The 27,543-nt window shown below is 41.7% G+C and overlaps 1 protein-coding gene across 1 annotated transcript in view; it reads right to left on the bottom strand.

Annotated features, from left to right (window-relative positions):
- The window catches only part of USP32 (ubiquitin specific peptidase 32), a 167,202-nt gene that overhangs the window by 59,929 nt on the left and 79,730 nt on the right, over nucleotides 1–27,543 (bottom strand). Inside the window, 2 exon segments of the mRNA XM_040422276.1 lie at nucleotides 7,624–7,799; nucleotides 13,373–13,556. Coding sequence (XP_040278210.1) covers nucleotides 7,624–7,799; nucleotides 13,373–13,556 — 360 coding nt within the window.

Below are 27,543 nucleotides of genomic sequence, written 5' to 3'. Positions count from 1 at the left end.
ATGTTAGTCTGTTTGAGAATTTTCACACATGGATTGGCCATCACAGTGTCCAGACCTTAAAGGGACACTGACAGGGCCAATAAGCATATTGAGGTATATATATGGCAGTACAGGTCTTATAATGGGTATTACAATCATCTAAGTATCCCCCCTGTCCACATTATACATACAGTAAACTTAAGTTTTATAACCTGCTCCAACGGTCTTTAATCTGCCCAAGGGGCGGCGTTTTCACCTCTCTTGCGCCCAGCCAGCCTCCCCCAACTGCCGCTTTGAAGCGCCGCCCAGCTCATGAATATTCAGTTTGCTGGGCGGCTTCTGCGGTCCCCGCTCTGAAGCACTGCGCTTAACAGTGCCCGGCGCATGCGCCGGATCTTGTGAAGTCCGGTACAGTAAGCGCCGCCCAGCTCATCAATATTCACTTCGCTGGGCGGCGCTTACTGTCCCCGACTTCACAAAATCCGGCGCATGCGCAGGGCACTGTTAAGCGCAGCGCTTCAGAGCGGGGACCGCAGAAGCCGCCCAGCAAACTGCTTCAAAGCGGCAGTTGGGGGAGGCTGGCTGGGTGCAAGAGAGGTGAAACACCGCCCCTTGGGCAGATTGAAGACCGTTGGAGCAGGTTATAAAATTTAAGTTTACTGTACGTATAATGTGGACAGGGGGGATACTTAGATGATTGTAATACCCATTATAAGACCTGTACTGCCATATATATACCTCAATATGCTTATTGGCCCTGTCAGTGTCCCTTTAACCCCATTGAGAATCTTTGGGATGTGCTGGAGAAGGCTATGCGCAATAGTCAGACTCTACCATCATCAATGCAAGATCTTGGTGAAAAATTAATGCAACACTGGATGGAAATAAATCTTGTGACATTGCAGAAGCTTATCGAAACAATGCCACAGCGAATGCATGCCGTAATCAAAGCTAAAGGGGGTCCAACTAAATATTTTTGTTGGCGACTTTTTTTTTGGACGGGCAGTGTATATTTTTAGCGCATCCTGCGCTAAATACCGTGTAATAGGCCGCTGCGGACAGTTAAATTATTCGCGCCACATCTCCTGTTTAAAGTGTGAGCATCACTAAAATATCAGCGACATTCAGTGTACTTTTTCCGTAGACACTGCGAACAGTGACATTACCTGTAGTACCTGTCCTGTATAATGTTTCCTCATCACAAATACCTTTGTAAATTTTTTTGCGCATACAGTTCCAAATCCTACGCTACTGTACATGTGATATACTTTCAAATATATATGACATTTAAAATGAAGGCGAGCAGTAAGGGACGGGAAAGTGGCCGTGATGCTGATGGTGCACGCAGAGGCCGCAGAGAAACTGTGCCTGCTGCCAGAGCACAAGAAAAACAATCATCCACGATACCTAGCTTCATGTCCAGGTTTGCAGGGCGGCGCAGGACAACGCTCGTGTGTATGATGCCCTCCTTTATGTGTAATAAAGGGTGTACACTACGTGCAGAATTATTAGGCAAATGAGTATTTTGACCACATCATCCTCTTTATGCATGTTGTCTTACTCCAAGCTGTATAGGCTCGAAAGCCTACTACCAATTAAGCATATTAGGTGATGTGCATCTCTGTAATGAGAAGGGGTGTGGTCTAATGACATCAACACCCTATATCAGGTGTGCATAATTATTAGGCAACTTCCTTTCCTTTGGCAAAATGGGTCAAAAGAAGGACTTGACAGGCTCAGAAAAGTCAAAAATAGTGAGATATCTTGCAGAGGGATGCAGCACTCTAAAAATTGCAAAGCTTCTGAAGCGTGATCATCGAACAATCAAGCGTTTCATTCAAAATAGTCAACAGGGTCGCAAGAAGCGTGTGGAAAAACCAAGGCGCAAAATAACTGCCCATGAACTGAGAAAAGTCAAGCGTGCAGCTGCCAAGATGCCACTTGCCACCAGTTTGGCCATATTTCAGAGCTGCAACATCACTGGAGTGCCCAAAAGCACAAGGTGTGCAATACTCAGAGACATGGCCAAGGTAAGAAAGGCTGAAAGACGACCACCACTGAACAAGACACACAAGCTGAAACGTCAAGACTGGGCCAAGAAATATCTCAAGACTGATTTTTCTAAGGTTTTATGGACTGATGAAATGAGAGTGAGTCTTGATGGGCCAGATGGATGGGCCCGTGGCTGGATTGGTAAAGGGCAGAGAGCTCCAGTCCGACTCAGACGCCAGCAAGGTGGAGGTGGAGTACTGGTTTGGGCTGGTATCATCAAAGATGAGCTTGTGGGGCCTTTTCGGGTTGAGGATGGAGTCAAGCTCAACTCCCAGTCCTACAGCCAGTTTCTGGAAGACACCTTCTTCAAGCAGTGGTACAGGAAGAAGTCTGCATCCTTCAAGAAAAACATGATTTTCATGCAGGACAATGCTCCATCACACGCGTCCAAGTACTCCACAGCGTGGCTGGCAAGAAAGGGTATAAAAGAAGAAAATCTAATGACATGGCCTCCTTGTTCACCTCATTTGAACCCCATTGAGAACCTGTGGTCCATCATCAAATGTGAGATTTTCAAGGAGGGAAAACAGTACACCTCTCTGAACAGTGTCTGGGAGGCTGTGGTTGCTGCTGCACGCAATGTTGATGGTGAACAGATCAAAACACTGACAGAATCCATGGATGGCAGGCTTTTGAGTGTCCTTGCAAAGAAAGGTGGCTATATTGGTCACTGATTTGTTTTTGTTTTGTTTTTGAATGTCAGAAATGTATATTTGTGAATGTTGAGATGTTATATTGGTTTCACTGGTAAAACTAAATAATTGAAATGGGTATATATTTGTTTTTTGTTAAGTTGCCTAATAATTATGCACAGTAATAGTCACCTGCACACACAGATATCCCCCTAAAATAGCTAAAACTAAAAACAAACTAAAAACTACTTCCAAAAATATTCAGCTTTGATATTAATGAGTTTTTTGGGTTTATTGAGAACATGGTTGTTGTTCAATAATAAAATTAATCCTCAAAAATACAACTTGCCTAATAATTCTGCACTCCCTGTATTGTAATGCCGGTTCCTTGTAATTTTTGGCAACCCTTTCACTTAGTGCATAGGCTTTATGAGTGTAGGAGTCCCACTACCTGAACAATTGTACCACAATATGAATGAGGCCCTCCTTTATGTGATATACAGGTTGTATCGGAGTGCCTCTTCCTTGTAATTTTTGGCTGCACTTGCACTTTATAGACAAGTAAATATACAGAAAAGAATGTTTCCTAATAATGTTTCCTCTAAAATCGATTTTAACTTCGGTTTGGTGCGCATTATTGTCAGTCTGTAAAATTGGCGTACTACTCGGACAACATCGTTCCCAGCAGTGACCTGGGAGTCCAAGATGCATCCAGACATCCTCCCCATGCTGTTCCTGAACCATTTCGGTGGAGTTTCCATCATTTTCTGACCTTTTCCTATGAACCAGGCACCCTCCCCTCTTCAGAGCAGGGGGTGCCTGGTTTAATGCTCGGGTTCTTATTGACTTTCATTATACTCGGGTGCTCGGTAGAGCACCCGAGCATCCAGATGAGCACCGGAGCACTTTGGTGCTTGATGAACACTACTTTATTGCTCATGATTTGATCCCTGCATGCTATGACACGAGATGATAATTTCTAAAATTCAAAAGACATCTTTTATGATTTTCATATGGATAAATAAAGATGGTGTGGTTTCTTTTGGACATTGGTACAGTTTCTACTAGGATAATAGCCTTATTACTAGTACAATAGGATTCTTCACCTTTACTATTCAATGAGGCTCATCTGTAAACTTTTGAAAGTGGCTTGTGAACTGTAAAAACGGGGAAACTCTGGTCTACAAAGACGTAGAATTTGAAAAGGAGACCATGGTTTAGATTTACTAATGCATGTTTGAGCAAAAAAATTTTGTCTAAAAAAGAGGTGCAAATTTGGTATAAAGTCAGAGAAAAGTGTCTCTCCCTGCACCACATTCATCATCCAGCATGAGCCCCTGTGATAAATCTGGTGCAGATCTACTACACTCACCCTGTCTATAGGATTAGTAAATCTGGTACTATGTTTAAATACACATATTTGATACACAGGTAAATCAGAAGCAAATATGCAAGATGACTATACTGGTAAAGCACTGCTTGCATAAACGTATAAGGCCGGGTTCACATCACAGTTTTATTTTCCTTTTTTCTGATCCGTCAGAAGAACAGGACAAAAAAAAAAGGATCCTATATTTTAATATCCGTTTTAGCCATTTCCATCTGAGATCCGTTTTTTTTAAGATGAAGAAAAAAGTCCCCTGCAAAAAAAAAGTCCAGGACTTTCTTTTCTATCTGCTTGGATGCGCAGGATCAGTTTCTTTTTTTTTTTTTTTTTTTTTTTAGAGGATCCGTTTTGCTACAGGATCGGTTTTTCCTATTCTTCTGACGGATGAAACGGTGATGTGAACTCAGCCCATACAATATATAAAGACCTACAAGTTTGACAAATTCATTTCGATTTGACAGGGCTCCAAACAGGACTTTAATATATTTTAAATTTAGACTATTTTGATCTACAAAACATGAAAATGTGATAATTAAATAGCTTTGTCAGGGTGTTATAGCATCATCAACATTTGCAAGTAGAAGATTTATTTGCAATTCTAATTAAAGCTTTAAATAGTTACTTTCAGGTGTAATTACATTCAGGTACAAGTATATTAAAGGGAACCTGTCACCAGGATTTTGTGTATAGAGCTGAGGACATGGGTTGCTAGATGGCCGTAATATCCAGTCCCCATAGCTCTGTGCTTTTATTGTGTAAAAAAAACTATTTGATACATATGCAAAATAACCTGAGATGAGTCCTGGCCCTGACTCATCTCACATACAGGACTCATCTCAGGGTAATTTGCATATGCATCAAATAGTTTTTTTTACACAATAAAAGCACACAGAGCTATGGGGACTGGATATTGCAGATGTGCTAGCGGCCATCTAGCAACCCATGTCCTCAGCTCTACACACAAAATCCCGGTGACAGGTTCCCTTTAAAGAGTTGCCCAGTATCGAAACCATGTTTTCATATATATTTCATCCCTGGGAAATTTAAGTTAGCAGAAGTGGGTCCTCCGTTTAGGATTCTAGTGTCTCTTGCTCCGGATGGCCTGTTATGTCCTACATTAAACAAACAGACATCCCTTTCATTAAAATGGACACGTTGTAATGTTTATTTCTCTCTGTGGTGGCGCTGCAGAGAAACTGAACACGTGCGCTGCCATGTTCCCTCCATAGGTAACAGCTGACTACTGGGGTTCCATCGGGGGATACTTTGTGAACTGCTTACTGTCTGGGGATAGTAGCAAATAGGGAGTTATCCAAAGTGGCTAAGAACTTGACCCAATGGTTTTTAAAAGGTGTTGGATTACAAAATCGATTTATTTGAAAAACTACAATATATCGGCCCTTGGATTGTGTCTGGTACTGTAGCTCAACTATGTTGACATAAATGTAATGGAGCTGTAATACCAGACTGACACAATCGGTCTACGGTGTGGCCAAAGCCTTAAAAGGGTTTTCCAGGATTTCTTTTTTGATGACCTATCCTCTGGACAGGTCATCAGTATCTGATCGGTGGGGGGTCCGACACCCAGAACTCCCGCCGATCAGCTGTTTGAGAATGCTCCTGTGAGCGCCACTGCCTTCTCACAGCTCACTAAGCACAGCGCCTTACATAGTATAGTGGTTGTGCTTGGTATTGCACTCAGCCCCATTCATTTGAATGGGGCTGAGCTGCTACTAGTGACACATGAACATGTCGCCATTTAGCCTAGGAAAAGCAGAGAGAAGGCCAGGGCGATTACAGCATCTGATCGGCAGGGATCCCGGTGTCAAGCTTCCACCAATCAGATACTGATTACCTATCCTGACGATAGGTCATCAGTAAGAAAATCTCAGAAAACCTCTTTAAACTCTCAGTAAAATACCAGTAAAGAACAGATAACTGCAAACTGATTTCTGAATTGATCTTCTACATCTGGGATATTTCCATTCATCTGAGTGCTGCATTGAAGGTTACAGAACCTTTGCATTTTGTCAGAATGTACTGTAAGTGGCATCATGTAGAATTCTGGCCATCAGTTTTGCTTTATAGATTTATCTTTTCAAGTTAATTGGTCTCCTGTTGTGTTTTACCAAACGTGCTACTACTCTGCAAGGAGTCAGCATCTTCAACTAAGAGACTTAAATTTCACCCTGTGTATTAAGGCTACTTTCACACTAGCATTTTGCTGGATCCGGCAGAGTTCAGCAAAAACACTTCCGTTACTGATAATACAACCATCTGCATCCGTTATGAACGGATCCGGTTGTATTATTTGTAACATAGCCAAGACGGATCAGTCAAACTCCATTGAAAGTCAATGGGAGACGGATCAATTTTCTATTGTGTCAGAGACAACGGATCTGTCCCCATTGACTTGCATTGTGGATCATGACGGATCCGTCTTGCTCTGCATCCCAGAACGGAAAGCAAACCGCAGCATGCTGCGGTTTGCTCTCCGGTATGAGAACGGAATGCATTTTGGAGCATTCCGTTCTGTTCAGTTACGTTGTGTCCCCACTGACAATGAATAGGGACAAAACGAAGCATTTTCTTCCAGTATTGAGCCCCTATGACGGATCTCAATACCGGAAAACATTAACGCTAGTGTGAAAGTAGCCTAACATTGTATCCCAGAGGACATTTAAAGGGAATGTGTCATCAGAAAATGACCTATTATTTAAATCACATTTGAAAGAATTTTTGGTGATATTTAAAATTTTCCATGTCAATGTCTATAATAAAAAATAAATAAATCATAAAATCCTGCAGTTTTGGCACTGGGCACTTGGCCTAATAATAAGCGCCACTTCTTGATCACTTTACTGTTTTTATCTGCTTATCTGTCATTCTAATCCTGCCTGTAATGATAAGGAGATATCACCTCTGTGTATAGATAAGACAGGGTCCCCCATTGACAATAGGTGATTGTCAGAGCTTATCTATTTCTTCCTTGTACAATGACCTCTGACCTCTGCACAGGACACAGATCATGCCTAGAAAATTCTCCCATAGAAGTCAATGAGGACCCTCGTGACCATTGTGTCTATGGCACATGCGGCTGCTATAAAGCTTCTTAATGCTGTTAAGAACAGCCCAAGCAAGATGGCCGCCCCATAATCATGTTGAAGACATAGAATAAATAAATCTGCAATCAGACAATAAAAACAGATTATAAAAAAAGGATCACTCCCCTGATTGGAAAGATTGGAAATTTTTTTAGAAAAGTCTGCATTTTTATGGTTACAAACATTTTTTAAACAAAGCATACAGGGTTACAGTCATTATAGGTGCTTTTTAAAGGGGTTGTCCACTCCTTTACTACTGATGGCCCATCCTCAGAATAGGCCATCAATATCTGATCGACACAAGACCAACCCCGCACCGATAAGCCGCTTCAGAGTAGCTCCGGAGCCGGAATTACTCAGTTCTCTCCATTAAACAGTGGGTGAAGCTTGTAACTGCAGGTGGGAGTGTGAAGTCCATTGTGACCTGTCCCTACAGAGAAGTAACAGTTATGCTGCATTTATAACTTACCTTTACATTCTCTTGTGTGACTAGTGGTTGGTTGTCGATAGCCCCCGGTTTCTGCGGATTAAGCTGCATTAATATGCTACCATTGGAACCACTCATACTCAGGTTATTGTTATCTGAAGTGTTGTGCTGGCGTGCAAAGCACATGTCTGCCCCTGCCGTGCTGGAGTAAAGGAAAGCTGAAACAGACAGAACATTGCTACGTGTCATATTCAAGTCACATTGTCATCACATGAGAAATAATAAGATGACGGTACGGCGCGTCTTCATGTATGGCAAATTAGCTGCTGCAAGTGAAATACAAGATGCTATAAAGACTGCAAACCAATGGCAACTTAGATGAGTGATCAATCTTTAAGAATAAAGGTTAATATATAAGAGGTCAAAGGCGATAAAAGACAATTCTAATAAACAATTTAGTAGAATGCATTAACCCTTTCAGTATCGAGCCACTTTTCACCTTAAATCCCAGGCCGATTTTTGCAAATCTGACATGTGTCACTTTATGTGGTAATAACTTTGGAACGCTTTTACTTATCCAGGCCATTCAGAGATCGTTTTCTCGTGATACATCGTACTTCGTGACAGTGGTAAATTTGAGTCGATATATTACACCTTTATTTATAAAATAATCCAAAATTTACAAAAAAATTGAAAAAAATTCACAATTTTCTAAATTAGAATTTCTCTACTTTTAAGACAGATAGTAATACCTCATCAAATAGATATCAATCGACATTCCCCATATGTCTGCTTTATGTTGGCGTCATTTTGTAAACGTCATTTTATTTATTTAGGATGTTAGAAGTAGGAATGAGCGAATCGACTTCGGATGAAACATCCAAAGTTGATTCTCATAAAACTTCGTTAGAATACTGTATGGAGCGAGCGCTCTGTACAGTATTAGAATGTATTGTCTCCTATGAGCCGAAGTTATTACTTTGTGAGGTCTCGCGGGACTCCGGGTAATAACTTCAGAAATTAATTTATTTTACTTAGCTCAGTATTTTCTTTTTTCCCTATTTTTTACTATTTTTTTTAACTTTCTTTTAGGAATAGGATGTTTTTGTTTGTTTTTTTGTTTTTTACATTGAAACAAATTTTTTATTTTTAAAACTTTATTTCTTTTCCCCTTTTTTTTGTCCTGCTTACAGCCTGCTGGATCTCACAGGCTCACAGGGATGGCAGCCACGATGCCTAAGGAAGGCATCGGGCTGCCGTCCAAAATATCGGGTCCCCATCACAGCAGCGTGGGGACCCAATGGACACCCATCAGGACACCGCACATGCAGTGGTCAGAGCTGACCGCGGCAGTGCGAGGGTTAATGCACCGGCATACAGCAGGGGTCCAGCTATCAGTGATTGCTGGAACCCTGCAGCTGATCGGGCTGACGCAGCTCCTGAGCCCGCCCAATCAGCGCGCCATAACTGTACGGCACTGGGATTTTAGGCACAGTTCCCAGCGCCGTACATATACGGAGCTGGTATCCTACGGGTTAATCACAATTCTTTTGTAAAAAAAAAAAAATACATAAAATGTAACGAGGAATAATTAACAACTATAACATCATCAAGAACATTCATTGGGAAAGGCACCAACTTGTACAGCCAGCAAGTAACGTAGAGCTGCTGAAGATGCAAAAAGTATAAAATTGCAAGATGGCTATGCGATTTCAGCTCATGAGCATTCCTTGTTATGGAAATCATTTGTTGAGTATCCAAAATTTGGCAGTAAAATGCTGCCACTAAGGGGAAGCAAACCAAAGACAGAATAAACTAAAAAAGCCTGTATGAATCTGCCACATTTGTTCTATGTGTCAGATTTAACCCCTTGAATACCGGAGGTTTTTTTTTCATTTTTGTGTTTTCTTTTGTCTTCCCTGTCTGTATCATGAGCCATAAACTTTTTTATTTTTCCAATCACTATAGAAGTATGAGGGCTTTTGCTGGACAAGTTGTACTTTCTAATCCCACCATTTAATATGGCATATAATTAATATGGAAAAATAATCCCAAATGGGGTGGATTTGGAAGAAAAACACAATACCGCCACAGTTTTACAAGTTTTGTCTCTACGGCGTTCCCTATGCGGTAAAACTGACCTGTGCCCTTCATTCTCTGGGTCAGTAAGATTACAAAGATACCACATTTATATAAGGTAGTTTTTCTTGTGTTTTAATACTGAAAAAAAAAATAGTTTTTTCTTTTCATCGCCATAGTCTGATCCCCATGATGATCTTGAGTTTTTATCGATACCATTTTGAAGTGTGTGTGACTTTTTGATCACACTTTATAAAATTTTTGGGGGTAAGTGAAATGCTGAAAAAAAAATGGCAAATCTGCCATTTTTATGTTTTTTTCCCCCCATTATGCCATTCTCCTTATGGGATAAATATTTTTATATTTTTTTTATATTACAGGCATTTTGGGACACAGTGATGCCCATGATCATTATGTTTTTTATTTTTATTTATTTTTTTCAGACCTTTTTTTTTTACTTTTTTTTAGCCCCCACCAGGAGGCTACAATATGAAACATTTTGATTTATTTTAGCTTCGAGTGTAGTTCAATAGAATTACAGTCTAAGCTTCATTTGCGGTTATCCTATGGAGGCCTGCCACCTGCAGGCCTTCATAGGAACTGCAGCTCTGATATGCTGGGTTTCTTCAAGGAGATATCCAGCTCTTTAGTGAGAAGGAATGACTCCCATGATCACCGCATAGGGGAGCCGTTCCTAACCCAGAAGCACGTGCTTCTGTTTTTTTGGTATTTTATTATTTCACGCTTGACCATCTAAAGAGTTAAATGTACATAATCGGCATTATTGCCGGTTGCAGACATTAGCCCCAGGCCCAGGTTTCAAACAGCAGAGATCCGCCAGGTATGGTGCCTGCGAGCCAGGCCATATTTAAACCACGTACTTCGGCGGTACTCTAGGGCAGGGATCAGCAATCTTCGGCACTCCGGCTGCTGTGAAACTACAACTCCCAGCATGCAAACTTACTCTGCAATATTTGTAACGCCCACAGAAGTGAAAGGAGGATTCTGGGAATTGCAGTTTCATAACATCTGGAGTGCCGGAGGTTGCTGATCCGTGCTCTAGGGGGTTAAACCAAGTCGGTCAGCAGTTTTGACCCTGAAAAACAGCCAATGTCGCTCAGTAGGAGACATAAAGACCTGTTTAGGCCCGCTTCACATACTTTTCAGTTTCAGTCCAGTGTGGAACAGAAAACAAACATCGAAGGGAAACTAATTCTAGAACTGATCCTACAGTTTTCTATGGGATTGTCCATATTCATCTGGCGCATCAGTTGTGATGCCAGATGTAAAATACCTCCAGATAGAAAAACTATGGATACAGCATTTTTATATCTGGCACTAACAGTCTATGGATGCCAGACCTGTGCCCTAAGTGCAAATACAGTACACATATCAGTTGTATCAGGTTCCGCAGAAAATAACTGGCCAGACGCAAACAAAAAAACATTTGTCATCATGATCAACCCTATTAAACCAGGCATACTGCCTGGTAGAGTTGATCATGGTGACTTAAATTAACCCTTCCTCACTGCAATTGGTATAACAGTTGCAGAAAAAACTCTTTATTTTTTGTTATATGCAAATTAGGTGCTTGGAGGACTGAGGGGCTGGCCTAGCACCACTTCACATCTACCTTTCCCTGTTTCCACTCCCCCTCCCAGTGAGATTGACAGGGCCAGGCATGCTTTATCGATCAAAAAGATTTTAATTTATGGCATGCCATGATATAGATATTTCTGGTCGAAACGCATCGGCCTTAAATATACAATGGATTTGTGGAGATGGATTTTTAATCATTTTTCCAATAAAGCATCAAGATTTTATGTTCCTGTGCTGGACATTTACCTTGGTTTCTTGGATTACAACCACACTAGCTGGAGTGAGTCCATGCACGGAGAGCAATACAGATGGTGATGGCGTAAGTGTTGTTTATTTTCCTTGCACTGTAAATGATCTAATACCTGGCCCTGAAATCTTGCGCATGCACCGACACAGTGAAGATCTCTTGCAGTTGTTCCCACTCTGAGATCTTCACTGCTCATGTGCCAATGGTACTGCATCCGATGGATGGATGAGATTATAGGGTCACGCAGTGAGGATGCCTGACCCTTAGAATTTCACTGGGAGGGGGAGTGGCAAGAGAGAGAGGTGGAGGTGAAGCGATGCTCCGAGGGGCTAGGCAAGCCCTTCAGTGCTCCAAGCACAGCAGGTGCATATGACTAAAAATGTATCTACCTCAGTAATACCGATTGCAGAGAGAAAGGGCTTGTTTTAGTCACTATAATCAACCCTACCAGGTAGTACTGTATGCCTGGTTTAATATATATTTCTATACTAGACTTATTTCAAGCTGGCTACGTAGCGGGCGTGTCCTTTCTACTGCAGCTGGTGCCAGATGAAGGAGGGAACTGATCACGTGCTTCCATCTCAGTGAGCAGGACAGAGAAATTAGAAAAAGAGCAAACAGCAGGTGTATACTAAATCTCTCATTACATGTAATTACTGAAGTATTCAGATCCAGGTGCTGGTTCGAAAAATATTTAAGATTTTTCGTGAGACAACCCCTTTAATGATGGTGATAGATTCTCTTTAAATATATCTTTGTTTATGGCTTTATTATCACTACTACTCCCACAAATGCTCTGAAGGTGCTCCCTAACCCTGAAGTGCTCTCTGCAGTAAGCGGGCCACAACCCCTACCCTCAGCTCTTGAATGATGGTCATAGTGTACTCTACAGTTGCAGAATTGAGGGGTTGAGAAGTGCTTATTGCAGAGAGTATTCCAGTATTACGGTACACCCAGAAGGCACTTGCGGGAGCAGTATGCGTCAGACTAAAACTTCTTTTTCATAGTGATGCTGCTTATAAAACCATACACAATGGTCTGCTTTCCAAGTCTACCTAGCGATATCGGCACTTTTGCTGGGTCAGTACTGATGACAAAGTCAATGTAATGTTCCGATTTAAAAGGGTTTTCCAAGACTTTAATACTGATGACCTATCCTTTGGACAGGTCATCAGTATCTGATGGGTGTGGGTCCGACACCCGCCAATCAGCTGTTTGAGAAGGCACTGGCGCTCCTGTGAGCACCATGGCCTTCTCCCTGCTCACCAAGGACAGTGCTGTACATTGTATAGCAGCTCAGCCCCATTCACTTCTATGGGGCTGAGCTGCACCTAGGCAACGTGACCGATGAACGTGTAGTTGGCCTAGGGAACGCTGTGAGAAGTCCGCGGCGCTACTGCTGGTGCCTTCTCAAACAGCTGACCTATAGAGACATGATCATTACTTGCTGTCCCCAATAGAGATCTCACAATACAAGACTCAAGTTTGTTTATGCAATTACAGGCAACCCAAGGGTCTTGGGTACATTACTTCTCAAGTGATATATGCGATCAGGGCAACAGGAGGAGAAGATGGTGCATGCTTACATTTTCTCGGTTTCTAAGTTCTCCCAAGTTGCTAACTGCACTGAAGGTCTCTGTGACCGAGTGGAAATTATTCTGTAGAGCATTACTGCTCGCTCTGAGCAAATGCATTAAAAATTCAGGGACTCATGATCGTATACAACAAAAATCTATAGACTCATTTGATTTTCAACCATCTTTCCTACTGTCTTGTGTAATGGAAAATATATTCATTTCCCCATGGGCTTCACCTCAGCTAGAACCAGACATAAAAGCACTGCTTGGAAACAGACGTTATCCTTACTGCTGGATGTTGACTCCGAAGCTTCCGATGCAGAAGATATGTTATCGGAAGATTTTTCTTCTGTAGTGCTATGTACATTAGTGCCAGTCCTGTCATCTTCCCTCTGATCCAATGAGGCTGCCCCAAGTGAGTACTGGCTGCCATTTAACAATGAAGATGGTTCAATAACGACAGGTTTAGATTCCTAAAAAAATAATAAAATAACAGGGAGGAATAAAATTTGGAATAAAAAGAGCAAAAAAAGTGCAATATATAGAAATGGGTGAAATAAGTACAGTATTGATCACGTATGTGATTTTCTAAGTAAATATATTTCTAAGGCCCCTTTCACACGGGCGAGTTTTCCGCGTGGGTGCAATGCGTCAGGTGAACGCATTGCACCCGCACTGAATCCGGACCCATTCACTTCAATGGGGCTGTGCAGATGAGCGGTGATTTTCACGTATAACTTGCGCGTTGCGTGAAAATTGCAGCATGTTCTATATTCTGCGTTTTTCACGCAACGCAGGCCCCATAGAAATTAATGGGGCTGCGTGAAAATCGCAAGCATCCGCAAGCAAGTTCAGATGCTGTGCGATTTTCACGCATGGTTGCTAGGAGATGATAGGGATGAGCAACCCCGGACCCCATTTAAGTAAATTCACTGTATTATTTTCTCTTATAACATGGTTATTAGGGAAAATAATAGCATTCTTAATACAGAATGCTAAGTAAAATGTCGATTGAGGGGTTAAAATACCTCATCCACTTGTTCACGCAGCCGGCATCGTCTTCTTTCTTCTTCTTTCAGGACCTGCAAAAGGACCTTTGATGACGTAATCGCACTCACCACGTGGTGAGCGTGGTGACGTCAGCGCAGGTCCAGCTGAATGAAGATAGAAGGATCAATGCAACGCAATCGCAGTCAAAACTGCAATGAATACGCGACGCATCCGGAGCAAATCCGGGACGCCCGTGTGGAAGAGGCCTAAAGGTGCTATTGACAACAAATTCTCACCAGATCTCAGTAACAACCTAGCCAATTCACACATGCGAAAAAAATCAAACCATATGTGTCCATAAATTATGTGTAATAATGAGAAATGACACAGGGAAAAAGTATTCAACACTTGAAGAAAGAGAGGTGCAAAAAGCCATCGAAAGTCATGACACCAGCTGAAATCTATCAGTACTTCGAAAGCAATCCCGCCACTTAGTGAAAAATAATATCAGCTGGTTCAACTGACGGCCTATAAAAAGGTGTCTCATTACCAAGGTGCCACAAGAAACATCTCATGAAGGGTAAAACCAGTGAGCTCCCTCAAGACCTTCGCAATCTCATTGTTGCAAAACATACTGATGGCATTAGTTACAGTAGAATTTCTAAACTACTGAAGGTTCCTGTTTGGACCATAATTCAGAAGAGGAAAGAACATCATTTCACCATAAACGGGCAACGACCAGGTGCTCCCTGCAAGATTTCAGACAGAGCAGTAAAAAGAATTATCAGAAGAGTTGTCCAAGAGCCAAGGACCACCTGTGGGGAGCTACAGAAAGTACAGATAGTACAATTGTTTGAAAGAAAACATTTAGGGGGTCATTTATTGAGCTGAAATACGCCTATATTAGGGCGCATATTGCAGTGCAACGGTTAAAATTGTGGGCGGGGAAGGGGACAGGCCAGCAGTCCCGTCTCATTTACCATTTTCTACACTTGTTTCAGGTGTTGAAAAAGGTCTAAATGTAAGACAGCTCGGAAGCTGTCTTACATTTAGAACTTGATGAGGACCCGCCGAAGTTATGTAGAGGCCTGCACCGGCGGATCCACCGCCAGTGCAAGGGTTTATTAAGACCTGCATCTAAAACGCCAGTCTTAAGAAATGTGCCCTAAGTAATGCACTCAACCTCCAGGGCCTGTATGCACGCTCACCATGCAAGACTTCACTGTGGAACAAAAAGCATGTTCAAGCACGTTTAATGTTGGCGCAACAACATTTAGACAGACAAGCCAGTGAATTACTGGGAGTATATAGTCCGGACATATGGGACCAAAATGAAACTCTTTATATGCCAAATGGAGGCCAAAAGGCACTGCATATCACCCCAAAAACATCCTATCAACAGTGACGTTTGCAGGTGGGAACATCATGGTGCGGGGTGGTTTTTAAGCATACGACACTGGCAAACTTCATATAATTGAAGGAAGGATGAATGGACAAATGTACCGAGACATTCTTGATAAAAATCTGCAGCTACCTACCAGGATGAAGAAGATGAAACGAGGGTGGACATTTCAGCAAGAGAATGGTCCCAAACACACAGCCGAGGAAACTCTCCATTGGTTTCAGAGAAAGGAAATAAAGCTGCTAGAATGGCCCAGCCAATCACCTGACCTGAATCCAATTGAAAATCTATGGAAGGAACTAAAGCTCAGAGTTCATAGAAGGAGCCCACAGAACCTTCAGGATTTGAAGAGTGTTTGTGTGGAAGAATGGACCAAAATCACACCTAAGCAATGCATGCAACTAGCTTCTCCATACAGGAGGTGTCTTGAAGTTGTCGTCACCAACAAAGACTTTTGTACGAAGTAAATAAGTTTCAGCAAGCGTGTTCAATACTTTTTCCCTGTGTCATTTCTCATTATTACACAAAATATATGGACATCTATAGTTTGATTTCTTTGCATGTGTGGATTGGATGGGTTGTTACAGACATCTGGTGAGAATTTCATGTCAATAGTACGTTTAGAAATATAATTGGTGACGTGTTCAATACTTATTTCACCTGCTTGTATAGTAAGCACTTCAATTGTTACAGAAAAATTTATTGCAATTTTAAAACATTAATCGCCACGACATAACCATATTAAAGGGGTTTTCTGAAACATCCAGATCATAGGTAATCAGTATCTTCCTGTGGGGGCCTGACACCCCAGACCCCCGCCGATCAGCAGTTTGAGATGGCACCGGCGCTCACAGTAGCGCCACAGCTTTTCCCAGCTTAGCCTAGGCCAGGTTCATCAGTTACATGGCCTAGGCACAGCTCAGGCCTACTGAAGTGAATGGGGCTGAGCTGCGATACCAAGAACAGCCACTATACAATTTACAGAGCATTGCTTTAGAACTGAGAGAAGGCCGCGGAGATACTCTGAGTGCCAATGCTTTCTCAAACAGAATAAACAACCGGCGCTCACAGAAAATAAGTATACCTAGCTAAATAGACTGACCAGCTAGAACATTAAAAGCATAATATGGAGTAGGTCTCCTTTGTGCGGCAAAAACAGTACAGACCAGTACAAGCATGGACTCCACATGAGAGCTGAAGTGGTCCTGCGGCATTTGCCACAAAGATATTAGCAGTGGATCCTTTAAGGGGGTTGTCTCGCAAAGAAAATGGTTTGTAGTTAAATCCAGCCCATAATTATAAGCAATTTACACTTATTAAAACAAATTCTTATATCCCCAAATATTTCTGGAATTATGTTAGTATAGCGCCCCCTGGTATTTTATTGGATAGTCTTTGCCGTGTCCATCTCAGTAAAGTCTTGCTTCTCTCTGCTCCTTCGGGTATATGGAGGGATCTCTGATCTGGGGATAATAATAATGGGATGAATTTAAGCATTATTCTTTGTGGGAAAACCCTTTTAAAGGGGCTAGGCCATGACTGATCTAAAAAAATGAAAACAAAACAAAAGTAGAACTAGCCCTTTACCCGAAATTGATCTAGAGCTGTCACCATAACAGTACATATGGTTGGTGGCCGTCGAAAGAACAGAACTGAGCACGTACGGCCACCTTAGTAGGTGAACGTGCACATTCCTATGTGGATTAATCACCAGGGGGCGCCATTATAAGGAAGTAAGGCGAATCTCTCACAACTGGAGAATTTTTGTAATACAAATTAAATTACAAAAGTAACCAGTTTCTCATGCTTAATATTATAATAATATTTAATGTTGGCACTAGGGCTGAAACGATTCATCGATGTAATCGATTGCTAAAATAATCATTTGCTGCAGCCCTAGTTGGCACAACCCTTTTAAGGCCTTAGACTTGCATTTCCACTAAATCCCACAGACACTTAACTGGACTGAAATTTGGGGAACGGGCCATTTTCCTTTTTTGTATTTTCGTTTTTTACTCCTGTCCTTTCCGAAGCCATAATTTTTTTATTCTTCCGTTTACATAGATGAGGGCTTCTTTTTTGTGGGACAAATTGTACTTTCTAATGGCACTATTGCATATGATGAAACGGGAAGCTGGTAAAAATTTCCAAATAGGGTGGAATTGGGAAAAACACAATTCAGTCACAGTTTTATGGGTTTTGTTTTAATAGCATTCCCTGTGTGGTAAAACCGATCTGTAACCTGCATTCTATGGGCGTGATTACAACAATACAGAATTTTTTTTTCTTATGTTTTAATACTGAAAAAAATAAAAATCTTGAAAAAAAATTAATCATGTTCTTTTCGTCGCCATATTCTGACCCCCTTAACTTTTTATTATAGTTATGGCAATGGAGCTGTGTGGTGGTTCATTTTTTGTGGGACGATCTTGGAGTGTGTATGACGTTTTGATCACTTTTTATTCAATATTTTGGGAGGGAAAGCGACTAAAAAGTTGTGAATTTGCCGTTCTGTTTTATTTTCCATTATGCTGTATGGTATAAATATTTTTTCTATTTATATACTGTGTACCAGCAATATTCTCTCTAAGCAAACTAGGACCCTTTTAAAATATACCTTTTATTATTTGTCTTTAAATTATATGCCCCATATTGGTGGCTGATACCATGCAGAAGTGCAGACCTCAGGCCGGATACTTTTACTACACATATAGCATCCACCACATTTGTGACGTACATACAAGTAGTAGTAGTAATAAGATGCCGGCCTGAGGTCTGCACTTCTGCATGGTATCAGCCACCAATATCGGGCATATATTTTAAAGATAAATAATAAAAAGGTATATTTTAAAAGGGTCCCCATTTGATTAGAGAGAATATAATAAATAAGAGGACCTACTACTATCTCAAAACATTAGAAAAACGTGTTAATATGTGTACCAGCAATACCCTACAAGACCTGCCATTTTGGACATGCTCTGTCATCACATTTTAGCCCTCAGATTGCCCATTTTTTCTGCTTCCAATACATCAGCTTTAAGAACTGACAGCTGCCTAATATCTCCCATCCCTGGACAGGGATATTTTTATGAGATAATCAATGTTATTCACTTCACCTGTCAATGGTATTAATATTTAATATGGCTGACCAGGGTATGAGGCTAACCCAGCAGCTTTAAGGTATATTAAAACATCTATTGTGCGCCCCCATACAGAAACCCATGGACTACAACAGATGACTACAGCAAATTTACCCTTAATTGGTTGAAATTAATAAATTCTTAAAAGCAAGTAAACTAATGTTATTTTGAAACCAATATATGTAGAAGTTTATGCACATTCCTGAAATATACAGTCTTTTAGAAATCCTACAGAAAACAGAGGTTTTTTTCCATTGATCTGTTCCATTTTCGGCCGGGGAATTGCTGAAGGCAATGTTTTGACCTATTGCAGACAGGGCAGAAGAGGGAGACTCCTGATCCAGTGCAGAAGAGGAAGGGGCATGCCTGACGTAGAGAGGATTTATTCTTAGTATAAATAAAATGGCATCAAGGAATACCACTTTAAAGGGGTTGTATATCCCCATTTTCACCCAGGCAGCCCCCCTGACTTGAGCATCGGAGCAGTTAATGCTCCGATGCGCTCTTTTGCCCTGCGCTGAATCAGGCAGGGAAAAGGCATTTTCTGGAGTTTCGGTGACGAACCGGGCTCTCCTTAGGGCTGCCAGGCGGAGGCTTCCGTCCAGCAGTGAGCCCGGTGAAGTCACCGGTACTGATAGGCGTGCTTTAGCGCTGCCCTAGCTTATTAAACGGCTAGGGCACCGCTAAAACCCGCCCATAAGAGCCGGTGAGATCACCGAACATACTGCTGGGCGGAAGCCTCCGCCGGCAGTGTGTTATTGTAAATAAAAGAGCCCTTGCCCTGAGCGATCCAGCGCAGGGCAAGGGAGAACATCGGATAATAAAATGCTCCGATGCTCTTGTCAGGGGGGCTGCCTGGGTGAAATTATGGGTATGTCCGGGTTCAGCTCTGAACCCCCACAACCCCTTTAAGCGAGTTTTACACTAGCATGAGGCTTGTCCAGCAGGCTGTTCCAGTAAAGGAACAGCCTGCCGGATCCGTAATGAGAAGTCCATCCCGGCCTCATTCACTATAATGGGGACGGGCGGGAGATGTGGCAGCAGCACGGCAAACATGTTGAGAGGTGGCAAGACAAGCCTAACGCTAATGTGAAAGAAGCCTAAGTGATAGAATATTTAATTATTTTATATGGATTTTTTTTATATTCATGGCTTCTTTAAAGAAGAATATGAAAATGGCAGTGGCGCACCCATCAGCGAAGTATATACTGCTGTTTACAGCTCAGCATCTTAGCTGCACCCAAAAAAATAAATAAATGACCTTTATTTAGCATAGTAAAAGCCAATACAAATGTTCACCGTCTAAAGTGCAGAGTCTACGCGTTTTGGATTGAGGGATTGTGATGCTTATTGGTGACAAATGTTGCGCATATTGAGACAAACACATATAGCTAAACCTGAGCAATAGGATTGTTTTGGCAGGTCACATGCTACAATACAATAACTAATGATAATGAAAACCTGTTACAATGTAACAAAGTTAACAGCTTTTTTTTGTGTGCATCTCAGCCTGTGCAGCATTTATCATGAGTAAGGATCACAATCCCACGATCTGAAACACGTAGACGCTGCGCTTTAGGCTACTTTCACACTTCCAGCAGAGACCAGCCTGCTGGAATTCACAGGATGCGACATTGCTGGATGCAGACAGAATGTCCGCTGGCCCCAGTAAGTATAATGGAGTCCAAGGGATAGATCCATACGCATTCCAGCAGACAACCGGGCGGACACAAGCCACTGCCAGCAAGTGAGCGCTACACTATCATTAAAGTAAAATCAAACTTATTAAAACTAAGAAAATACATAATCTTATTAGTTTTTCCCTTAAATAAAGGTTCTAGCAGATTGGAGCAGCAAATTCCAATCCTTTTACACCAATGACAAAATCACGACTTTAGGGATGAGTGCATCATAGTTCCTATTGAACCAGATGTTAAATTAAACCATTCCTTCTAAACTTGCGGTGCCAAGGATCCTGCCTGTGCTTTATAATGTCATTTTAAATGCACTGCTGGCAGCTTGGAAGATTCTATCTGCAGCCTATGTACATTTTCATATCAGTAGATAAGGTTTATGATATTACATATTACACATTAATGACATTAACTGTTTACCGCATAATGATATCAGTACTAATAAAAAAAAATCTCTGTGATCTGTCTCTCTGCATTTTCAAGCTAAAAATTCTTGTTAAATACATTTTACACTCAATTTCTAAGAGGTTCACTTTAATAACCCCTTCCTAACATCAGTCGTATGTGTGCAGCAGATGTCAGGTCTTTAAAGATGGTGCCTGTTCAAGAGATAAAGCGGCGCCATAGCCAGCGAGTGCTCACTGTTCTACATAGACATCTGCCAGCAGTGTCCACGATAAGAGTAAATGACAATCATGAACATTTAAAGGGAACCCGTCATCAACTTTATGCTGACCTCACTGAGGGCAGCATAAAATAGTGACAGAAATGCTGATTTCAGCGATGTGTCACTCATGAGCTAAAAGTAAGTGGTTGCTCAGAACCAGCATCGTAATCATTGCAGCCCAGGCCTTGAAAAGAGTCACATCTACCTGAGAAGAGTCCTGGTTATTATAATCTCCTGCTCTCTCACCCACCTGCTGATGATTGGCAGTTCTCTCCTAGAGAGGAAAGGAGAAAACTAGGTAGAAGCCTGTCAATCATCAGCAGGTGGGCAGGAGAGCAGGGATTCATGAATAACCAGGACTCTTCTCAGGTGGCCGGGACTCTTTTCCAGGCCTGGGCTGCAATGATTGTGATGCTGGTTCTTGGCAACCACTTACTTTTAACTTAGAAATGACAGACTCTGAAATCAACTCACCTGTCTCTACTTTATTCTGCCGTTAGTATGGGCAGCATGAAGTAGGTGACAGGCTCCCTTTAAGCTCACAGATGCCACCACAGCATCTGAGCTTTTTGGTTTCAAACTTGTGAAGGCTCCCAGGACTCCATAGGAACATAGAAACTTTCTATAGACTGCAATAGTTATGCAGCTTATGTTATGATCCCATGTTCAAAAGGGGACAAAAATAAAGTTCAAAAAGCTTAGAAAAAAATATTTGCAAAAAAATCCAAACCATCTCCATTTCCCCAATTTCTTTTTTATATGTAAAAAAAAATTACATAATGGATATTGCCACATTCAAAAATGCCTGAAATATTAAAATATTACAGTAGCGTACTTTTTGGACTATAAGACGCCCCCCTGGTTTAAACAACAGAAAATAAGAAAAAAAATATTTTGTACTTAACGAGCATCTGTCAGCAGATTTGTACCTATGACACTGGCTGACCTGTTACATGTGCACTTGGCAGCTGAAGACATCTGTGTTGGTCCCATGTTCATATGTGCTCACATGGCTGAGAAAAATGATGTTTTTAAATATATATATATACACTGCTCCAAAAAATAAAGGGAACACAAAAATAACACATCCTAGATCTGAATTAATTATTCTTCTGAAATACTTTGTTCTTTACATAGTTGAATGTGCTGACAACAAAATCACACAAAAATAAAAAAATGGAAATCAAATTTTTCAACCCGTGGAGAGCGAGACATGATGTTCCAGATGTGCTCAATTGGATTCAGGTCTGGGGAACGGGCAGGCCAGTCCATAGCATCAATGCCTTCGTCTTGCAGGAACTGCTGACACACTCCACGCCACATGAGGTCTAGCATTGTCTTGCATTAGGAGGAACCCAGGGCCAACCGCACCAGCATATGGTCTTACAAGGGGTCTGAGGATCTCATCTCGGTACCTAATGGCAGTCAGGCTACCTCTGGCGAGCACATGGAGGGCTGTGTGGCCCTCCAAAGAAATGCCACCCCACACCATTACTGACCCAATGCCAAACCGGTCATGCTGGAGGATGTTGCAGGCAGCAGAACGTTCTCCACGGCGTCTCCAGACTCTGTCACGTCTGTCACGTGCTCAGTGTGAACCTGCTTTCATCTGTGAAGAGCACAGGGCGCCAGTGGCGAATTTGCCAATCTTGGTGTTCTCTGGCAAATGCCAAAACGTCCTGCACGGTGTTGGGCTGTAAGCACAACCCCCACCTGTGGACGTCGGGCCCTCATATCACCTTCATGGAGTCTGTTTCTGACCGTTTGAGCAGACACATGCACATTTGTGGCCTGCTGGAGGTCATTTTGCAGGGCTCTGGCAGTGCTCCTCCTGTTCCTCCTTGCACAAAGGCGGAGGTAGCGGTCCTGCTGCTGGGTTGTTGCCCTCCTACGGCCTCCTCCACGTCTCCCGATGTACTGGCCTGTCTCCTGGTAGCGCCTCCATGCTCTGGACACTACGCTGACAGACACAGCAAACCTTCTTGCCACAGCTCGCATTCATGTGCCATCCTGGATAAGCTGCACTACCTGAGCCACTTGTGTGGGTTGTAGACTCCGTCTCATGCTACCACTAGAGTGAAAGCACTGCCAGCATTCAAAAGTGACCAAAACCTCAGCCAGGAAGCATAGGAACTGAGAAGTGGTCTATGATCACCACCTGCAGAACCACTCCTTTATTGGGGGTGTCTTGCTAATTGCCTATACTTTCCACCTGTTGTCTATCCCATTTGCACAACAGCATGTGAAATTGATTGTCACTCAGTGTTGCTTCCTAAGTGGACAGTTTGATTTCACAGAAGTGTGATTGACTTGGAGTTACATTGTGTTGTTTAAGTGTTCCCTTTATTTTTTTGAGCAGTGTATATATATATATAGCAAATGTTCAGCAGCTGTAAACGGCACAACACTGATCTGTGATGGCGGGTGCCCGCGGCTGATGAAGCAATCCAGGCTTCAAAAAACAATATAAATCCAGGAGATCCACGGCACTTCCTTCAGTAAAAAAGTATTTATTCACCAGAAATACAACGTTTCGGTTCGCACACTGGAACCTTTTTCAAGCAGTGATGTGAAAGGGGTGTGCACATAACATATTTATAGCATGTTTCATATCAATCAATCAGTAACATAATTACGTGCAATAAATAGCATAATTCATCAAAATACATGTCATAATTAAAAAATACATGATTACAAAGAAAGTGCAATTCATAATATACATTTAAATGACTTGGATATGTATATCCATCGTGGAGACACCATCTCTATTACAATTATCATTATTAAACAGGCATCAGGTGCAGATATAGTTGCTCTACCTATGGGGTCATCAACATCTGTAGAGATTTCTCAATCCCCTCAGCAGTATCCGAGGGCAGCAAGGGGATCGAGAATTCTCTACAGATGTTGATGACCCCATAGGTAGAGCAACTATATCTGCACCTGATGCCTGTTTAATAATGATAATTGTAATAGAGATGGTGTCTCCACGATTCGGAACTCCAGATGACGTTTACATTTTGGGAAGAACGTAACTGCCAGAAGGAAACAGCCGGATAATTTGTGACCTTTAGAATGCAGGACCTTGGTCACGTGATGGTTGCCGCAGCGACGTGTACCAATATGCCTCACATGACTCTAGGATCCCGATCACCTGATCTCCTAACTTCCGATCAGCTGACTTGCAGGTTCTGGAAGACTGCTGTTACTAGGAGAAGCCGCGCAGGCGCAGTTGTGCTTGCACCACGCCAGACCCTCGTGTGCAGCTTGGATCCCGATCAGGTCACGAACGCTCAGTTATTGTTTTTAATCAAGTTAATTATGCACATCACCTGATTGTTGAATTGTTGGAATTATATGAAATATGACTCACGGTCACTTTAACCAATATGGGCTTTTGGATATACATATCCAAATACATATCCAAGTCATTTAAATTTATAATATGAATTGCACTTTCTTTGTAATCATGTATTTTTTAATTATGACATGTATTTTGATGAATTATGCTATTTATTGCACGTAATTATGTTACTGATTGATTGATATGAAACATGCTATAAATATGTTATGTACACACCCCTTTCACATCACTGCTTGATTATATATATATATATATACAAACCGGATTCCAAAAAAGTTGGGACACTAAACAAATTGTGAATAAAAACTGAATGCAATGATGTGGAGATGGCAAATGTCAATATTTTATTTGTAATAGAACGTAGATGACAGATCAAACGTTTAATCCGAGTAAATGTATCATTTTAAAGGAAAAATACGTTGATTCCAATTTTCACGGTGTCAACAAATCCCCAAAAAGTTGGAACAAGTAGCAATAAGAGGCTGGAAAAAGTAAATTTGAGCATAACGAAGAGCTGGAAGACCAATTAACACTAATTAGGTCAATTGGCAACATGATTGGGTATAAAAAGAGCTTCTCAGAGTGGCAGTGTCACTCAGAAGCCAAGATGGGTAGAGGATCACCAATTCCCACAATGTTGCGCAGAAAGATAGTGGAGCAATATCAGAAAGGTGTTACCCAGCGAAAAATTGCAAAGACTTTGCATCTATCATCATCAACTGTGCATAAACATCATCCGAAGATTCAGAGAATCTGGAACAATCTCTGTGCGTAAGGGTCAAGGCCGTAAAACCATACTGGATGCCCGTGATCTCCGGGCCCTTAAACGACACTGCACCACAAACAGGAATGCTACTGTAAAGGAAATCACAGAATGGGCTCAGGAATACTTCCAGAAACCATTGTCAGTGAACACAATCCACCGTGCCATCCGCCGTTGCCAGCTGAAACTCTACAGTGCAAAGAAGAAGCCATTTCTAAGCAAGATCCACAAGCTCAGGCGTTTTCACTGGGCCAGGGATCATTTAAAATGGAGTGTGGCAAAATGGAAGACTGTTCTGTGGTCAGACGAGTCACGATTCAAAGTTCTTTTTGGAAATCTGGGACGCCATGTCATCCGGACCAAAGAGGACAAGGACAACCCAAGTTGTTATCAACGCTCAGTTCAGAAGCCTGCATCTCTGATGGTATGGGGTTGCATGAGTGCATGTGGTATGGGCAGCTCGCATGTCTGGAAAGGCACCATCAATGCAGAAAAATATATTCCGGTTCTAGAACAACATATGCTCCCATCCAGACGTCATCTCTTTCAGGGAAGACCCTGCATTTTTCAACAAGATAATGCCAGACCACATTCTGCATCAATCACAACATCATGGCTGCGTAGGAGAAGGATCCGGGTACTGAAATGGCCAGTCTGCAGTCCAGATCTTTCAGCTATAGAGAACATTTGGCGCATCATAAAGAGGAAGGTGCAACAAAGAAGGCCCAAGACGATTGAACAGTTAGAGGCCTGTATTAGACAAGAATGGGAGAGCATTCCTAAACTTGAGAAACTGGTCTCCTCGGTCCCCAGACGTCTGTTGAGTGTTGTAAGAAGAAGGGGAAATGCCACACAGTGGTGAAAATGGCCTTGTCCCAACTTTTTGGGGATTTGTTGACACCATGAAATTCTGATTCAACATATTTTTCCCTTAAAATGGTACATTTTCTCAGTTTAAACTTTTGTTCCGTGATTTATGTTCTATTCTGAATAAAATATTAGAAGTTGGCACCTCCACATCATTGCATTCAGTTTTTATTCACGATTTGTATAGTGTCCCAACTTTTTTGGAATCCGGTTTGTATGTATATATATATATATATATATATATATATATATATATATATATATAGTTGAACTATGGATAACCTTAAAAGCCTAGTGGTGAAAATATGCTCCCAGTGCTCGAGAGCTATGAAATAATATAGAGAAAAAAAAATATATAAAAATAAATAAATAATATATATATATATATATATATATATATATATATATATATATATATATACACATACATACATACATACACACACACACACACCTAAAGAATTATTAGGAACACCATACTAATAAGGTGTTGGACCCCCTTTTGCCTTCATAACTGCCTTAATTCTACGTGGCATTGCTTCAACAAGGTGCTGATAACATTCTTTAGAAATGTTGGCCCATATTGATAGGATAGCATCTTGCAGTTGATGGAGATTTGAGGGATGCACATCCAGGGCACGAAGCTCCCGTTCCACCACATCCCAAAGATGCTCTATTGGGTTGAGATCTGGTGACTGTGGGGGCCATTTTAGTACAGTGAACTCATTGTCATGTTCAAGAAACCAATTTGAAATGATTTGAGCTTTGTGACATGGTGCATTATCCTGCTGGAAGTGGCCATCAGAGGATGGATACATGTTCTCATTCTGTTTACGCCAAATTCGGACTCTACCATTTGAATGACTCAACAGAAATCGAGACTCATCAGACCAGGCAACATTTTTCCAGTCTTCAACAGTCCAATTTTGGTGAGCTCGTGCAAATTGTAGCCTCTTTTTCCTATTTGTAGTGGAGATGAGTGGTACCCGGTGAGGTCTTCTGCTGTTGTAGCCCATCCGCCTCAAGGTTGTGCGTGTTGTGGCTTCACAAATGCTTTGCTGCATACCTCGGTTGTAACGAGTGGTTATTTCAGTCAACGTTGCTCTTCTATCAGCTTGAATCAGTCGGCCATTCTCCTCTGACCTCTAGCATCCACAAGGCATTTTTGCCCACAGGACTGCCGCATACGGGATGTTTTTCCCTTTTCACACCATTCTTTGTAAACCCTAGAAATGGTTGTGCGTGAAAATCCCAGTAACTGAGCAGATTGTGAAATACTCAGACCGGCCCGTCTGGCACCAACAACCATGCCACGCTCAAAATTGCTTAAATCACCTTTCTTTCCCATTCTGACATTCAGTTTGGAGTTCAGGAGATTGTCTTGACCAGGACCACACCCCTAAATGCATTGAAGCATCTGCCATGTGATTGGTTGACTAGATAATTGCATTAATGAGAAATAGAACAGGTGTTCCTAATAATTCTTTAGGTGAGTGTATATATATCTATATATACACACACACACACACACACACACACACTTCCCTGGACTCCTGAAGGGGGCGCCAGACAG

The sequence above is a fragment of the Bufo bufo genome, chromosome 3 (genome assembly GCF_905171765.1).
Source record: "Bufo bufo chromosome 3, aBufBuf1.1, whole genome shotgun sequence".
NCBI classification, from domain to species: Eukaryota; Metazoa; Chordata; class Amphibia; order Anura; family Bufonidae; genus Bufo; species Bufo bufo.
The sequence above is the reverse complement of the archived record's forward strand: the minus strand, read 5'-3'. Positions and strand labels throughout refer to the sequence as shown.